The 19192-nt window shown below is 43.3% G+C and overlaps 1 protein-coding gene across 1 annotated transcript in view; it reads left to right on the forward strand.

Annotated features, from left to right (window-relative positions):
• Positions 1–19192, forward strand: part of rgs20 (regulator of G protein signaling 20) — a 212816-nt gene that overhangs the window by 178713 nt on the left and 14911 nt on the right. The window contains exon 3 of the mRNA XM_068030868.1: positions 6418–6504. Coding sequence (XP_067886969.1) covers positions 6418–6504 — 87 coding nt within the window. The remainder of the gene's footprint in view (positions 1–6417; positions 6505–19192) is intronic.

Raw genomic sequence — 19192 nt, forward strand, 5'->3', positions numbered from 1 at the left:
CAGGCAGTAAAAAAGGCAAGTGGTATGTTGGCCTTCATAGCGAGAGGAGTTGAGTACAGCAACAGGGATGTCTTGCTGCAATTATACAGGGCCTTGGTGAGGCCACACCTGGAATATTGTGTACAGTTTTGGTCTCCTTATCTGAGGAAGGATGTTCTTGTTATAGCTGGAGTGCAGTGAAGGTTTACCAGACTGATTCCTGGAATGGCGGGACTGACGTATGAGGAGAGTTTTAGTCAGTTAGGATTATATTCGCTGGAGTTCCGAAGAGTGAGGGGGGATCTCATAGAAAGCTATAAAATTCTCACAGGACTTGACAGGGTAGATGCAGGAAGAGTGTTCCCGATGGTGGGGGAATCCAGAACCAGGGGTCATAGTCTAAGGATAAGGGGTAAACCTTTCAGGACTGAGATGAGGAGAAATTTCTTCACCCAGAGAGTGGTGAGCCTGTGGAATTCACTATCACAGAAAGCAGTTGAGCATTGTATGTTTTCAAAAAGGAGTTAGATATAGCTCTTGGGTTTAAAGGGTTCAAAGGGTATGGGGTGAAAGCGGGAACAGGTTACCGAGTTGGATGATCAGCAATGATCATAATGAATGGCAGAGCAGGCTCAAAGGGCCAAGTGGCCTACACCTGCTCCTATTTTCTATGTTTCTATTTAAAATGGAAGCATTAAAAAAGTTTTACTTAATTTTTACAGTGATTTTGCATATCATACTGAGGCCCTGAAAAATAGGATGGAATTTTACTGGCCCTGTGGTGATGAACATGGAGGCTGGTGGGGGGGTGGGGGGGGGGTGGTGCAAATAGTGGGCAAACAAGCCAGAGCGGATTCCTGACATCTTCCTGCCACTGGCCAGATTTCCCAGGGGCAGTCAGACTGCGGGATTGGCACTACACAGGCTAGTGGCGGACATCCAATTGAACCTGTTAAGTTGCCAACTGAAGATGATATTTCACTTCGTTTATAAATTTCCATGGGGTGCATGGCTCCCACGGAGCTTCAGCGGCTCACCAGCTCATAGGAGGTGAGAGCTGAGTGGCTGGTGAGTGTTGGCTGTAACTAACAACCTTTCAGTTCTGCCACATTTACAAGTGCGAAAGCACAGGGCAGAGAGTAGAAGGCAGGGACCTTTAGAGGAACAGCTGTGTGGAAAGCCAGTGCAGAGGGCTGTAACTGGAAGGGTAACTCCCAGGTCCGCTGCAGTGATTACAGGCAACGCAAGGGAGCAGCAGCAGACAGAGGAGCACCAGCAGCATGATGCTGCAAAGGAATGTGGACATGGAGAGCGCATCGGGGCATTAAGGCAGTCAAATGTTCGAGAAAGGCGGTACCTGGCGCAAAGTGTGCACCGATAGAGGCTACGGAAAAGTCCGAGCACCAATGTCTCCAAAAACTGTCTGTGGAGACAAGTGGTCACAAACCTATGCAGAATGCTGGAGGAGAACTTGAGGCCACTGGGATGTGGTGGGCACCCATTGCCATGGCAGTGAAGGTGACCATGGTGCTCATTTTCACTACATGGTCATTCCAGGGATCATCTGGAGACATCAGTCAGCGGCCCTCTGTTGCATCAAGCAATTGACAGACACCTTGTTCAAGATTGCAGGAAAATACATCAGGTTTCACACCAATCAGGCCAGTAAGGCCAAGAGGGCAAACTGATTCGGCGCCATGGCAGAATTCCCCCAGGTCCAGGGGGTTATGACTGCACACGTGGCCAACATGTATCCCTCAGAGCAACCAGGCACATTCATGAACAGGAACAGGTTCCACTCCCTTAATGTTCAAATTGTCTGTGACCACCACAAAAGGATCCTCGAGGTGTGCGCAAGATTCCCGGGAAGCTGCCATGGCTCGTTCATCCTGGGACAGTGCCTGGTGCCTCAACTGCTCACTCCACCTGAACGCCTTTGTGGATAGATCCTGGGTGATAAGGGTTACCCACTAAAGACATGGATGCTCACACCAGTGCGGCACCCCAACACCAAGGCAGAGGAAGCATACAACTGCTACCATGTGACTGCAAGGGCAATCATCGAGCAGGCAATTGGCCTTCCGAAAATGCAGTTCAGATGCTTCGACCATTCTGGGGGAGTCCTCTAATACAACCCCTCGAGGGCCTCCCTTATTGTGGTGGTGTTCTGTGCTCTACACAACCTGGTGCAGAGAGAAGGGTTGAACGGGCAACGGAGGACAGTATTAAGTGCGCCACCTCCGAGGAGAAGGATGAGATGGAAGCACATCTAGACCCAGCATGCAATGGCCATGCATGAAGGGATGATGGCCATGGCCATTGACATGCATGCATGGGAAACACGCAACTCCCTCATCTGCACATGATTCAACTGAGAATCCTTGTCACCCCACTGGACATGAGACAGGCGTCTTGCTGTGGATGCCATGGTGGCCTGTGATGTCGCTCCTCCTCATGCGAATCCTGCCCCCTATTGGGTGCGCAGTTGTGCAGAGCACAGCAAGCATCAAAGAAAGGAGCTGACCTTTTCTGCCTGTAGTACAGGACATCACCCTATCTATCCAGGCATTGGAAGCGCTCTTTCAGTATGCTGGTCGCCTGCTCAATGGTGGCTCTTGTAGCTCAGTGGCTGGCGTTGTATTGCTCCTCTGCAGCAGTGGTGGAGTCTCTCACTGGTGTCAGGAGCCATGTCTGCAAGGGATAGCCCTTGTTTCCAAGAAGCCACCCCTCCATCTGAACCAGTTCAGTGAACAGCGGTAGCAGCTGGGACTGGCACAGGGTCCAGGTGTCATGGCAGCTGCCTGAGAAACGGGCACAGATTTGCATGAAGCATCTCCAGTGATCACATACCAGCTTCACCTAGATGCCACATGGCACAGTCTATGAACATTAAAACCTATGGCTCTCCGGCAATGGTGCTGAAACCGATGACCCTCTGGACCTGGCTGTGAGAGTCCGTCCTGAAGCGGACATGCTCACTGGCCCTCCAGTGCAGGGCATCGGTGACCTCCTTGATGCAGCAGTGTACTGCTGACTGTGTGACCCCACACATAGATGTCAAGCTTGAGAACCGCTACCACTATGAGGATCGCAGGCATAGGATGTCCACTGAAGCCCATGGGCTGTAGGTCATCCTTGAGCAGGGCACAGAGATGTGTCACCACCCTCTCTACATGCGCAATCGCCTCTGACATTGGTGCTCTGACATCTGATGGCATGTCATGTGGGGCCAGTAGATGCACAGCAACTGTAACGGCGAGCTGCCCTTGGGGACTGCTGCTCATGACCGGGGGCCTCTACATGGATCGCACCTGCCTGTCGATTTTGCCTCTGTCGCATACGGATCCTCAGGAGCAATGTAGGATGAGCCATTCTTTTTCCATGTGATAAATAAAGTTGAACCCTGCATGTATTCCAAGGTTCCTAACAAGGCAGGGATTGGTGTTGATGGGTACATCAGGTGATTTCATGGATCAACTATGTGGCATGGCATGGCATTGCCCATCTTGGCTAACACTCAGAGTGGCACAGCATGACCACATCAAGATCCTACCTGCTGCATCAATTGCCCCACCATCCATATAACCTTAACTCTTCTACCCTTTCTGGGACCCTCCACACACAGGGTGACTGGAGTGCCATTGCTCCTTCACACACACAAACAAACGCAGAGCGTTCACTGTTAATGGAGAGAGGGTACACAGTACCTCCCTTCATGCCTGCAGAGTTTTCCCTCCAGTAATCCCGGTCCCCCTTCCTCCTCCCTTTAAGAATGCAGAGCTGAGATCCCTGAATATCCCCCCTCCCTCCTCCCTTCCGGTAAGCAGAGTGAGACCCCTGAATATCAGAACTTACCTTCTGTAGCGAAACCTTCTGCCTTTGATGACCCGCCGGCTTTTCTGTTCGGGAATGGGACGGCATGTGACGGCTGCCCCTTCAACTTAAAATCCTGAAGTGTGCATCGAGAGGCGACGTGCTGTATAATCTGCAGAGGTAAGTACCATGTTTTAAGATGGTAATTGGGGTGCTGCCGCCAAGCAGCAGGGGGGCCGCACTGAGTTCCACCCGCCGCCGGTAATATGCAGCAGGCCCTTCTCGACGTCGGGGGTCGAGGCTGGCCTCTCCCCGCAGAATTTTACCGGCCCCCGTGCCGCGACTCGCAGTGTCGAGGGGCCGGTAAAATTCGGAACACATGTCTATGTTGGATTTGAAAGAAAGGATGAGGAATTAATTGATTTTAAGAATCTTCACCTCCCCTTCATATGCCTCCATGGCCTTACCCCACCCCATCTCTGCTCCTCCAATATTGGTTTTCTGCTTATTCCTGCTCCCTTTGCTCTATCAGCTGCCATTGCTGCAGCTATTACATCTCTACCATCTGGAATGCCTTCTCTGAATAAGTCTGCCTTGTTACCTTTCTGCCTGCTTTCCAAAACCTCTCAGAACCTTCTCCTTGATCCAGTTTTTGCCCTTCTATCTTTCCTCCCTCCCATTCAATGTTTATTCTTTGTTTATCAGCATGAAAAGGGCTCTGTTGTGTCTTTCTGTACTTGAGGAGCACTATGAATGTGCTGTATGAAGTAACACAATGAAGTAACCAGCTTAACTGGATAAACAGTGAGCCACTAAACAAGAAGATAACAATAGTCAAAGGGCAAGTCATTATGAATCACTTGCTTATGCGCCTCTTCAATCTGCAATGACATTGGCAAAGGCCTGGAAGCAGGTAGGCTGTCCTCTTTCTTGGCATTTAGTTTGGAGGTTGGAAGATATAAAGAATAGAGGCAATAACAAAAGAAGCCACTTAACTTAGGAACTAAAATTTTGTAAACGTTCAAGATGCACCAGAAAGTAGCCAGTTCACCGAAATGAAACAAATCAAGCCACAAGTTCTCCAGGAAACAAGTGCAAACTTGTGTTAAACTGACACAAAAGTACACATGCAATATGTATGTGCAATGTGAAGCATTTGTGTAGCCCAGTTTGTTTCGATAAAATGAATAATTGTACTGCTGTGGAATGATATTAGAAATGTCAATAAATATTTTTTGAAGTTCTCAGAATGAAAAGATCAGTAAAAGTTAAAAATGAAAAAGAAATCAAAAGTGAAGCCTTCTGCAGTATTAGCTTCCATCCAACCAACCACAATAACTATTAACCATGTTATTGTTTCACCAAAGCAAACCTTTACGTGTGTGCACTGGATGAACTGGGCAATCAGCAAGGCATTAAGGAGTCAGGCTGCTTCCCCACAATAGTTTTAAAAAAAACTCACTGGGCAAGTTATCCAGTCACTTCTTTATCAATCTCCGATGAACATTTGAAGGTTTATTCCTCCAGCATTGCCATTGCTCCATTAATTTTGGGATCAGGTAGTTATCACCTATACAAATCACTGGTTAAGTTGTATTTAGAATTTTATGTTCCGTTTTAGACATATTTACCCTTCTGCTCCTCCTGACTCCAGGAGAATGATTTTTTGAATCTGTTTTTAAAAACACTTACCTTTTGCTGGCAGTTTACCCAACGACCGCTTAAGAACTCTGAGCAGGCCCATCTCCTGATGCAGGTAATAAAGGATAACTATTCTTACCTGTTGGTGAATCAGCAACTAGAGGACATGAAATTAAAATCATCACCAAAAGAACATAAAGGGAATTTCTTTGCTTAGGACATGGAATGCCCTATCAGAACTATTGGGGGAAGTAAAATCTATGCTAGATTTTATAAGAGAAGTGGATAACAATTTGAAAAGGAAATTTCTAAAAGGCCAGGGAAATGGGCTTAGAGAGCAAGTACAAAATCTATGGACTAAATAGTCTTCTGTATTGTTAAGTTCAGAGATTCTATGATTTTAAAGACATATAGACAGTTAGAGACACAAGGAAAGAATGACAGGAATTCACAGAGTGGGAGACATACGGAAGAGAGAGAAGATAGAGGGAAGGACAGCCTTGCATAAAGAGGAAGCAGAAAGAGGAAGACAGATACAGACACAACAATAGAAAATGAATGAGTCACAAAGAATTTCGAGAGTGGGAGACAAGGAGGAGGATCATTACTTGAAGAGGAAGCGAGAGATAGACATAAATTTGTCTGTGAGCAATGCCATGGGAAATCAATTAGTGCATATTACAAATAACAAAAATAATTCAGATTGGCTAGCTTGCTATTATCACAACAGGTAATAAGTGATTACAACTTGCAATTTAATTTTTTTGTACTGACAGCAAGGCCAAATAATATTGCCAGTGAATGTTATTGATTTTGAAAACTGCTGCACTAGCCTGAAGGAAACACTTCAGAGATTCTTCCCTATCTTCATTTTCAGTAGTCAAGAAGATTACTATTGGTCAGCCTGAATTTCTTTTGTGAGTAACACACCATTGGCATCTGCTCCTGTACCTAGATAAAATGATTTTATTTACTACCTTGCAGTCTTACTGTTAGGAATGAAGATGATGAACGAGCAAGAAGAATGTCTCAAGAAGCTAGAGGAGAAAGCCTGCCAAACTGTGAAGAAAGGTACACTATTCTTTAACCAATTTCTACTTGCACTGAAACTATTGTCTTTGTTCTGTGCTCAGTACTATTGAAACATTATGAAATGAAAACAGATGTATTTTTACACCAAATAGCAAATACTTTATGATGTGACTATGTTACAGAAACCCTAAAGTTGGAGCCTTAAAAATTGATCTCATTGAGTTCAATGAAAAGGAAAATAGGGCATGTGTATAATGGGCGACCGATTCACAACTGTCCATTTTCTGTGCCTGCGGAAAGTTAAAATCAATCCCTATAGCTTCCAAGTATGGTTAAACTGTAATTGGTAGTATAAATGAGTGATCAGTGTGAAAAATCACATAAAATACCAAGCATTTTCTGTTATATTTTCTATGCATGTATTTCAGTAGTGAGGTAAAGATTAAAGGATTCATTTTAACCTTGGGCAGTGGTAAAAAATAGGCATTAGTGGATCATAGGCAATCGTGAAACATCTCACCAGTATATACTTCGCCTTGGTTTTCCTTCCACTGTGAAAAATTAGCTAGCATTCATAATGAGTGGCAGATCCACTATTACCCATTTCCCGTCACCATTGAAAGTTAAAATCAACTGCAATTGTTTTAATTTGGTTTGAAAAATGGCTAATTTTAATGGGTGAAATTTCCCAATAACACAGTATATAAAATATTATTTTAAATTATCAGTAGATAATTACCATGGCAAAATCTCATTTAAAGCACCTGTTGGTAGAAATTTTAAACTCAGTCAAAACTACTGATTTATTTACTATGGACTAACTTATTTACTCTGATAAAATGTATTTACTTTTTACCAACTTCCTCTATAAAACTTATATTCGGATACACAAGCTGTTTCCAGGACATCATTGAACTACCAATACAAATAAGGCATTAGATAAATGGATTACTGTAGTCAGGATATTGAAATTTTGAAAAATTTTAGTGAGGTATATTAATTTATATTCTTGTATATTATTGATCTGGGTCCAACGGAAATAAAGAGAATGATTCAATTATCCTTTTACATTCTGCTGTTACGACCACTCAGGACAAAGGCCCCAATCAAAATAAATGATTCTGATCGCGATTAGAGCAACGCACTGTCAATTCAGACCCGTCGCTGCACAGCTCACAGCATATTTCTTTAAGCTTTCTAAATCGGAAAAAAAGCAGCCAAATTCAACAATCCAATAACCCCGAATGGGGCAAACCAAAGTAGGTATCTTTATATATCAACAAATTAACTATTTATTGAAAAGAAAACTAAAATCTTAAACATTATTAAGATAAACCAATATCTAAAGACCTTATAACTTCTTATTTAAAAATCTATCTTCAGCATTCACATGCATATACACAACATTAACAGTGGTTCAGATTTTAAAAGAATGTAGATTTTAAAAGTATCTTTTTCTCATAAATAAAACAAATAAACAAGTCTTTGTACGTTATGTTCTTGATGAATGGTTTTCCAATACAACACAGTCAAAGTTCACTTGCAGTCTTCCAAGGTCCGATGAAAACAAAAGGTCCTTCCAAGCTAAGGATTCAGCAGGTCAGCTGTTGTAGTATTAAACTCTTTTTTCCCCCAGCAATTAACACAGCAGATATCAAGAATTTGTTGTGAAAGAAGAAGCTTTCTTTATTTTTTATGGAATTAATTCAGCTTGAAGCTTTGTAGAATCTTGAGAGGGAAATAGCACAGCTTTTTTCCCTTCAGTTTAAATTGTCTCAGAGCTCTCAACTGACTGCTGCTCAGCTAATTTTTAAAAAAAAGTCAAACTGCAACATTGAATCGCATGTCCTATCTCTCTCTCTGGCTGTTGCTTGGCAACCAGAATGCATCCTGGCTCACTGAGCCTCCGTATCTTCTGCCTTAAAGATGCACTGATCTTTTACAGTCTTAAAGGCGCACCGCAGTATTTCAGAGGAGAGAAAAAAAAACACAGGACCGTGACACTTCGCTGTAATTATCTTCAAGCTACTTATGCAACTTAAATAGGATTCTCTGCCCTCATGGTCCAGTATCATTAGTTTTACTTTAACCCAATTTAACTAACTTCTTCCTCAACCAAGGCTGATGAAGGGGCTTGTGAGAAAGTCAACATAAAAGGAGGCTGTAGTATAGAATGATAAATGTGGAGATAATTTTCTTTTTCCTGCACTCTCCACTTCCAAAAATATTCCATGGGGCCAGCAAGAAATCTGTATCCTGACATGGATTGTTCCAGATCAGATGTCTGGAATGAGGAACATGGATTTCAAGTATGCTTTTTGTCAATTCATAAAATCAAACATTGATTTTGCTTTGTTTGCATAAAATTAAACAGCAGCTTCAGGAAGTATGAAAAAATGGATATTGCTAATTACATATTTATAAATTACAAAACAGATTTTAGTACTTTCACAGTATTAAACATAAAACAGGCAAGTGTGTTTCTTCAGTAGCTTGGAATTTCAAAGTTTTGCATGTGTATCAGTGACTTTCAATAGCCCCGTTACCAAATAGTTACTTCTCTGGCCTTCAGAAAATATTTAATTTCTGTCAGAGTGATTCATAATTGACTTAAATCAAAGATTGTTAATAAGATAGCATTTCAGTATTGATTTGCAAAGTAGAGAGTTAGAAGAATAAGATGCATAAAAGGCCTTTGACAAGGTCCCGCATAGTAGGCTGGTCCAGAAGGTTCGAATGCATGGGATCCAGGGTGAGCTAGCAAATTGCAAACAAAATTGGCTTGGTGATAGGAGGCAGAGAGTGGTAGTGGAGGGTTGTTTTTCAGATTGGAGGCCGGTGACCAGTGGTGTGCTGCAGGGATCAGTGCTGGGCCCTCTGTTGTTTGTCATATATATTAATGACTTGGATGTGAATGTAAGGGGCATGATTAGTAAGTTTGCAGATGACACCAAAATTGGTGGTATAGTGGACAGTGAAGAAGGTTGTCTAAGGTTACAACAGGATATAGATCAACTGGAAAAGTGGGCAAGGGATTGGCAAATGGAATTTAATGCAGACAAGTGTGAAGTGATGCATTTTGGGAAGTTAAACCAGGGCAGGACATGTACAGTGAATGGCAGGGCCTTGGGGAGTGTTGTTGAGCAGAGAGACCTTGGGGTGCAAGTACATAGTTCCCTGAAAGTGGCAACACAGGTAGACAGGGTGGTGAAGAAGGCATCTGGCATGCTTGCCTTCATTGGCCGAGGCACTGAGTACAAGAGTTGGGACGTCATGTTACAGTTGTACATAATGTTGGTTAGGCCGCATTTGGAGTACTGTGTGCAGTTCTGGTCGCCACATTACAGGAAAGATGTGATTAAGCTAGAGAGGGCATAGAAAAGATTCACAAGGATGTTGCCTGGTTTGGAGGGTTTGAGTTATAAAGAGAGATTGGATGGGCTGAGTCTGTTTTCCCTGGAGCGAAGGAGGCTGAGAGGGGACATGATCGAGGTATATAAAATTATGAGAGGCATAGATAAGGTAGATAGCCAGAGTCTGTTTCCCATGGTAGGGGTGGCTAAAACTAGAGGGCATAGATTTAAGGTGAGAGGGAGGAGGTTTAAAGGGGATCAAAGGGGTAAATTTTTCACACAAAGAATAGTGGGTATCTGGAATGAGCTGCCTGGGGAGGTGGTAGAGGCAGGAACAGTAGTGACATTTAAGGGGCATCTGGACAGGTACTTGAATGAGCAAGGCATAGAGGGATATGGAATTATGGCAGGCAGATGGGATTAATATAGATAGGCATTATGGTCGGCATGGACGCGGTGGGCCGAAGGGCCTGTTTCTATGCTGTACGACTCTCTAAAAAGAATATGCCACAACTGCTAAAAATTAAGTGGGTTAGTAGCATCAATTCTTTGGGTAGTTTAAACTCAATATTCTATTGCCTGCTACTGTATATTGAAAACAAATACATAATTTTTATTCAATTTGATTTAGCCTATATTAGGCACAGAGTTCAATTTCATATTATGCAAGTCAGTTCAGAATGTTCAGGACTCTATTCAGGATGTTTGGCCATCCCAAGGAAGGATTTACGGAAGAGTGAAAAGTTGGGAATTTTGCAACTGAGAAAGCCGATAACTATTACACCTAAAGGTGAATAGTTGTGTTTTTGGAAATAAGCGTCTTCTAGATGTACCAAATCAGTTAATCATCTGGATAAGTCCTCTTTCTTTAATAATTTTGTCATCTGCGCAACCTGTCTTAGGGAAAGGAGGCATTTCAGTGATAAGACTTTCCAGGTCCAATTGCAAGCATGACAATAACAGAACATCTCACCAACTAATTACAAAGAAAAGATCTTTTTAAAAAAAATATGTTTTGACACTGCAAATATAAAACATTTGATAAAGGGAGAAAATAAGTTGTTGATCCAACTAGCTTCAGAAACACAAGATCACACAGAATATTAGACTTGATTCAGAGCTACTAGTTGGGTGCAATGCTTGAACAGAGTGAATTGTGGGTTCGCATTCCAAGATCTCCCCGCCATTAAAATAATTAATGTGTAGAAAAATTACAGGCCACCTTCTCAGGATTCCAACAATACACTCACTCCCTGAAGTGTGGGATTGTAGATTATACTCTATTTTTAAGACTCTGAGTGTGGAAAGTATGTTTTGGGCATATTTTGCCCTTCACATATACATTGGAATAGGTTTACCCTACACTTGGGAGAAACAATGGAAATATTGTTTTATGAGTTTTAAACTCTTAAGGGGTTATTTTCAACAATACGCTCCCAACTGGGTGCCTCATCCACAGGAAACAGATGTCAAAGACTCTGATATAAAAGCAAAATACTGCAGATGCTGGAAATCTGAAATAAAAGCAGAAAGTGCTGGAAATACTCAGCAGGTCAGGCAGCATCTGTGCAGAGAGAGGCAGAGTTTCAGGTCAGTGACCTTTCATCAGTATTTCCAGAACTTCCAAAATTTAGTCTTCATTTTATTCTCTTTATATTTGGTGAGTCTGATGCCAAACTTAGTTATGTTATACACACAGTTTCCAAGATGTTCCCTAACCTTACATTTTCCTATCATCTCTGGTTTGTTGCACAAAACAAGATACAAATCTCTTCCAAGATACAAATCAGCTTCTCCCTCATTTATTTTTTCAGTTGCTCTTTGGCAGCACGGGCAAAGCATTATTTATTGCCCATCCGTAGTTGCCCTAAGGACATTAAGTGGATAAAATTCAACTCTGGCAGGGCACATAACAGATGGGAGCAAAGGTTAATGGAAATGAAAATTGGGCAGAGTGAAGAACGGGCTGCCTCTTTTATGCAACATAGGGCATAATTTTGAATTCATAATCCCAGCCGAAATGGCAGAACCTATAATGGGTTGGAATCTGCAGAGGGCTTTCCCATGGCTCTTCAACTGAGCCACAATGTTAGCATCCTGCTTCAGGATTTCCCGATCAATCAGAGAGGGTAGGTGGGATGATGTGCCAAATCAGTCAAAGGAGGAATTTCTATTTAAAGGGACCTCAGCATGGGTCAGAAAGGCTCAACTGGATTGTTGAGGCTCTGGCAGCCACAGAAATGTAGAGGAGACCTGGGAATGCTGCCCCCTGGTTCTCTCACTCTTATCTGATGGTCCTGCTGAGGGACCTGAGGGACTGCAGTGAGGTGAGCTCTAACAAGGACAGGAGAAAGAGGACTATCTCTCCAACTAAGCAGGGTTGGATGGAAGAGGCCAAAGAAGTCAGGAGCAGAAGTGTGGTCCTTCCAACCTGGAAACAGTACACCAAGAGGATCCAGGATCAGGAAAAGTGAGTGGCACTTGCAGGTGCCAAGACCCATATTCTGCTTTTCCCAGTATTCTCCTGCATAGCACTGCTCAGGTCAACATACCTTGCAGCTCCGCTACTGCCTTTCTCTCCAGGCAACTCACATCTCCATTGGAACAGCCAACATTCACACTCCCCCTCTTCCTATTGCCCTCTCACACCATGCCTCACACTCACCCTCCACCAATGTTGTCCTTGCCTCCTCTCCACACAAGCCATTTGTAACACTCATAACTCTCTGCTGTCTCTCCTTACAGGAGAAGAGAGCACACAACTTTGTGGAGAGGCAGAGACCAGGAGTTGGGGAGGTGGGAGAGCAGTGTGTGATGGGGGATTGGAGTGTTCCTCCAGTGACAGCTACCTTGATGGCCACTGACAATGTATGCCCATCTGGTCCACTGGGAAGGACATTGTGTTCCAGGAGGCTGTAGTCTCAGCAACCACTTCCTGTGAAAGTCTGAGCCTCCTGAAGTGCTGGTGCTCAGACATGTCAAGAGAGCAGATCTTTTGCCTGAAAAGCCTGTGTTGGGGGTCTTGCCTCCTTTGAGCTGGATCTCTGTCTCCATCCCCTCTATCCTGTGGAGCAGCATGTGACTGAGGAGAAGGCAGCTAATCCAGCTGCTGGTGTTGCTCCTGCTGCTTTTAATGCTGTTGGTGTTGCTGTTCCTCATCCTGCATAACCTGCTACCATGCCTCAGTGAAGGCTGACAGTAGGGCAGTACAGATCAAGGTGAGTGAAGTGCAGATCAAGATAAAATGACTTACAAGAAGTTGGAGATCACCTGTCAAGCAGTGAAAACGCACCCTCAGAAGAAGTGCTCTAAGCACAGTCTCTCCCATGACCATAGCTGGAGCTTTTCAGTTTCACTGTTCAAAGCCTTCCCAGCCTGTCAGTTTCACTGAAGAAGCGCTGCCCGCTGTATCCTTGCCTGGCTGACCCTGGTGAGTTACTGACAGCTTGGGAAATAGGCCTGCTGGCTGTTAAAGCCAGAATGGTTGGTTAAAACAGCAGTTAATAATCTATTTGCATATGACAATTACTTACCAACAGCTCCAAGGGAGTTCCCTGCTCACCTGCAAACACACTTGGGTGAAAACCAGAAGTGGGCAGGATGATGTCAGGATCCCAACTCATCATCATTTTGAGGAGATTTAACTCCCCACATGCACCCAAACCCACCTTCCCTTGGCAGTTAAGTTTCTGCCCATAGTGTGGGATTGGAGTTAAATGTCGGCCATAGCAGGTGGAGGTGATAGATCCTTTTTCTGAAGGACTGAACCAGTCAGGTTTTTAATAACAATCCAAGAACTTTAATAGTCATTTTATTGAATTCAACTTTACACCTTACCATGGTGGGATTTAGAACTCTCAACCTTTGGGTTGCTAGTTCTGTACTCTACCTCTAGGCTACTTCATCCTTAAACCGCTAGGTCAAAAAGCAGCCCATGACCATGTCTAGTGAAATGAATAATTTGCTCTTTCTCCCACTGTAGTCTCTCAGCTAATAGATTAAAATCCCCTTTCTGATTGCATTGTTAAACATCCTTATCCTTACCCTGACTTGGTGATTTCTTCCCAGCAACTAGTTTCTTCAATGTATTTTGCTTTATTTCAACCCATAATATTTCTACTGTGCCCGAATAACTCCAATTTTAATTGTTCCATTCCTTTCATTTTTCTTTTACATACAAAACAATAGCTCCTTCTGGCAAAGTAATTGAAATGCTTTAGCATATTATGAAGGGAGCTCAGTGGAGGTGAGAAACATGCATAGTAAGGTGTATTATCAAAAGATGTGATAGATTCCTCTTCCATTGTATGCCCTGCTTAGGTTATTAAACTTCCTGCATTGGGAGGGTAGGTGAGGTTTGTGGACTTCATACTGCGTGCATTGGTCACCAACTTCCATTGTTCGCTCGCTACCCTCATTGTTGCCCTTTGTCTCTCCATTACATAGAGGGCCTCCATCTTGGCCGTCTTTTTGAATAGTTGCTAATTGATTTCTACAGTCTTTTGCTGAGTTAATGAAAGTATTTGGAGGTTGTATTGTTTTTTTATTCGTCTTTGGAATGTGAGCATCGCTGGCAAGGTCAGCATTTATTGCCCATTCCTAATTGCCCTTGAGAACCTTCTTGAACCACTGCAGTCCATGTGGTGTAGGTATACCTACAGTGCTGTTAGGAAGGAAGTTCCAGGATTTTGACCCAGTGACAGCAAAGGAATGCTGATATATTTCAAAGTCAGGATGGTGTGTGGCTTAGAGGGGAAATTGCAGGTGGTGGTGTTCCCATGCATCTGTTACTTTGTCCTTCTAGTGATGGAGGTTATGGGTTTGAAAGGTGTTGTCGAAGGAAGCTTGGCAGTTTGCTGCAGTACATCTTGTATATAGTACACACTGCTGCCACTGTGCGTCAATGGTGAAGGGAGTGAATGTTGAAGGTGGTGAATGGGGTGTCGATTAAGCGGGCTGCTTTGTTCAAGATGGTGTTGAGCTTCTTGAGTGTTGCTGGAGCTGCACTCATTCAGGCAAGTGGAAAATATTCCATCACATTCCTGACTTGTGCCTTGTAGATGGTGGACAGGCTATGGGGAGTCAGGAGGTGAGTTACCCGCCACAGAATTTCCAGCCTTTGACCTGCTCTTGTAGCCACAGTGTTTATATGGCTGGTCCAGTTAAGTTTCTGGTCAATGGTAACCCCCAAGATGTTGATTTTGGGGGATTCAGCAATGGTAATGCAGTTGAATGTCAAGGGGAGATGGTTAGATTCCCTTTTGTTGAAGCTGGTCATTGCCTGGCACTTGTATGGCGCGAATGTTACTTGCCACTTATCAGCTGAAGCTTGAATGTTGTCCAGGTCTTGCTACATGTGGACACAGACTGCTTCAGTATCTGATGAGTCACGAATGTTAGTGAACATTGTGCAATCGTCAGTGAGCATCCCCACTTCTGAACTTGTAATGGAGGGTAGGCCATTGATGAAGCAGCTGAAGATTTTGGGCCTAGGATACTACCCTGAGGAATTCCTGCAGCAAAGTCCTAGGCCTTAGATGTTTGGCTTCCAACAACCACAACTATCTTCCTTTTTACTAAGTATGGCCCCAACCGGTGGAAAGTTTTCCCCTTGATTCCCATTAAATTTACTAGGTCAACTTGGTGCCACACTTGGTCAAATGCTGCCTTGGTGTTTAGGGCAGTCACTCTCACCTCTGGAATTCAGCTCTTTTGTCCATGTTTGGACCACAAGTGTAATGAGGTCAGGAGCTAAGTGATTCTTGCAGAACCCAAACTGGGCATCAGTGTGCAGGTTATTGGTGATTTAGCGCTGCTTGATAGTACTTTCAATGATACCTTCCACCACCATGGAGGACTAAATGACAGGTTTGGATTTGTCCTACTTTTTGTGATCAGGACATACCTGAGCAATTTTCCACATTGCTGGATTGACATCAGTGATGTAGCTGTACTGGAACAGCTTGGCTAGAGGCTCAGCTAGTTCTGGAGCACAAGTCTTCAGCACTGTGGTCGTGGTGTTGTCAGGGCTCATAGTCTTTGCTGTATCCAGTGCACTCGGCCATTTCTTGATATCATGTTGAGTGAACAGAATTGGCTGAAAATTGGCTTCTTTGATGGTGGGGACCTCAGGAGAAGGCCAGGACGTATCCTCCACTCGGCACATCTGGCTGAGGATGGTTCCGAACTCATCAGCCTTGTCTTTTGTACACACTTGCTGGGCTCTATCATAATTGAGGATGGGGATGTTAGTTGCTGAATTGTCCACCACCATTCATGACTGGATGTGGCAGGACTGCAGAGCTTCTCTCTGATCTGTTGGTTGTGGGATCATTTAGTTCTGTCTATAGCTGCTGCTTCTGCTGTTTGACATGCATGCAGTTCACCAGGTTGAAACCTCATTTTTAGGAAAGCCTGGTGCTGCTCCTGGCATGCTCTTCTACACTCCTAATTGAACCAGGGTTGATCCCTTGTCTTGATGTTAATAGAGTGAGGAATATGCCGGGCCATGAGGTTACAGATTGTGGTGGAATACAATTCTGCATCTGCTTCTGCTGCTGCTGATGGCCCACAACATCTCATGGATACCCTTTGCTGAGTTGCTAGATCTGTTTTGAATCCATCCCAATTAGTACAGTGCTAGTACCACATAACATGATGGAGGGTGCTTTTAGTGTGAAGACGGGACTTCGTCTCCACAAGGACTGTGCGGTGGTCACTCCTGTCAATACTGTCATGGACAGATGCATTTGCAACAGGTGGATTGATGAGGATGAGGTTAGGTAGGTTTTGCTCTCGCGATGGTTTTCTCACCACTTGCCGCAAGCCTAGTCTGGCAGCTATGTCCTTCAGGACTCAGCCTTGATACATACACAAGCGAGGAAGGATTAGAGGGATTTTATAGCAGATTGGAAACAGGCCATTACAGTGAAAAAAGGCTCATGTGGAGTATAAACATTGCCCCAGACTAGCTAGGCCAAATGGCCTGTTTCTGTGTAATCGTTTTATCTTATAACTTTAGCAACTTCAGCACTGTTCATGGAATGCTTATGTCCTCTATTTCCTCCCATGTCCAGTAGTTTACACTGGTCCATATTAAATTTCTACCCAATTACATATTTTTTCTGATCCATTTTGTAGTTGCTGTGCTATCCCCTCAGGTTCAACCATCCCTTCTACTTTGGTATTGTCTGTGAATTTGATCAGCTTGCACTGAGCTTCTGAGCCCAGGTTGTTAATTTAAATTGAAAATAGTTAGAATCCCAATACCACTCCACTCACCATATCGCCCACCCCAATATCACTTTCCGAACACATACCAGTAGTTTTGTATTCTTCAGCCAAATTCCTGTGCAGTACTAGATTTTACCTTAAATCCTCATCACTTTAAGCTTAAGCAGCAGCCTTTTGTGTGGTGCTTTGGTCAAAGGCTTTTTGAAAGTCTGGGTAGGACATGTTAGTTGGGAGATGGCAATCCCTCAAAAGAAATATCAAGGAGGTTAGATCTTCACCCTTCTGAATTCATGTTGGCTGCTATTTTACCAAGTTATTAACACACAGATAATATTTCAATTTACTTTTATAATCAGTTCCGTTATTTTACTGGATACTGATATGAGGCTGATGGGTTTTTGGATCTCTTCTGGTTATCCTTTTTGTAAATGATTTGCACGTTATGCTGTTTCCAATCTTGCAGGACATCCGCAGAATTCATAATTATCATTATAACCTGATGGCTGGGATTTTCTGCTTCTGCACTCAACACCCCAGCATTTTCCATCCATACATCTTAGTACAGGCTGGCAAGTACAGAAATGAAAATCTCAGCCTACAAATCTCATCCATTTTCTTTCATCGTACCCTTGGATAAATTCTGGGAATGTATTTGTTTAAATCCCTTTAACCTGTCTAGGACCCTCATTTCATTGACATTGAAGGGATTAATTCTATTTGGATTACCAGTAATTGTAGAGGACATGTTGCTCTTCTGTTCCCTACTGAATACTTGGAGAAAGTAAGTATTTAATGGATCATTTGCCATATATTAATTTTAAGTCCTAGGGGCACCCAAACAGAAAGTCTTCCCTTTAGTACTCAAAGCACTGAGGTGTCACAATTTATATTCAATTAGTTGATCAGGTATCTCCTAAAACTCACAGCTATACAAAGCCCTAGATAGACTACACCTGGAGTACAGTGTTCAGTTTTGGCATCACAACTTAGGAAGGATATATTGGCCTTGGAGGGAGTTCTTTTATTTTTTCATGGGATGTGGGTCAGATCAGGTAAGGACAGCAGATTTCCTTCTCTAAAACACATTAGTAAACCAGATGTGTTTTTATGATAATTGATGATAGTTTCATGGCACCATTACTAAGACTAGCTTTCAATTCAAGATTTTTATTAATTAATTGGATTTAAATTCCACCAGCTTCCATGGTGGGATTTGAACCTGCATCCCCAGTCATAAGCTTGGTCCTCTAGGTTACTAGTTCAGTGACATTACCACGACCCCACCATCTTCCCCAAGTGCAGTGTCGGTTCACCAGAATAATACCTGGACTCCAAGAGTTAAATAATGAGAAACAATTGCACAAACTAGGGTTGTATTACCTGCAATTTAGAGAGTCAAGGGGTGATTAGATTGAAGGTTTCAAGATATTAAGGAGAACTGATAGAGTGGATAGAAACTGTTTCCACTGGATGGAGAGACAGGGAGACATAGCTTGAAAATTCAATCCAGGCCTTTTAAGCATGTGGTTAGGAAACATTTCTATATGCAAAGGGTGGTAGAAGTTTGGAACTCTCTTCCACAAATGGCAGTTGATGCTGGGTCAATTGATAATTTTAAATATGAGATTGATAGATTTTTGTTAACCAAACATATTAAGTGATAATTGGAAAAGGCAGGTATATGCAGTTAGGTCACAGACCAACCATGATCCCAATGAATGGCAGAACAGACTCGAGGAGCTGAATGGTCTACTCTTGTTCTTATGTCCCTATGATACCCTTCCGTAATAACCTTCCTGTTATTATGCAACATTCTTATCCTGGCATGGGTGTAAGGACTGACTTATTAATAGCTTCTGTTTCTCTAACCCAGCAGGTCGGGGGTTCAAGTCACACTTAGGTGTAGGCTTCCTAACCCACTGCTTTGGGCAGGAGTCTACTGGAATGGGTGATTGGTCTCCCAACAAAGGAAAATCAGTCCCTGTATGTGCAGTTCACACATGCACAGTACCTCATCTATCATGGCTTGTAAACAAACAGGGTTGACTGAGCCCCATTATTCGGATCGCACCATGTCATTGCCAGTTGTGAGGAATGACAGCATTGGGGCCAAAGAAAATCGTCTGGAAACTCCGTGAGCA

This window comes from Heterodontus francisci, chromosome 5, assembly GCF_036365525.1.
Source record: "Heterodontus francisci isolate sHetFra1 chromosome 5, sHetFra1.hap1, whole genome shotgun sequence".
NCBI lineage: Eukaryota > Metazoa > Chordata > Chondrichthyes > Heterodontiformes > Heterodontidae > Heterodontus > Heterodontus francisci.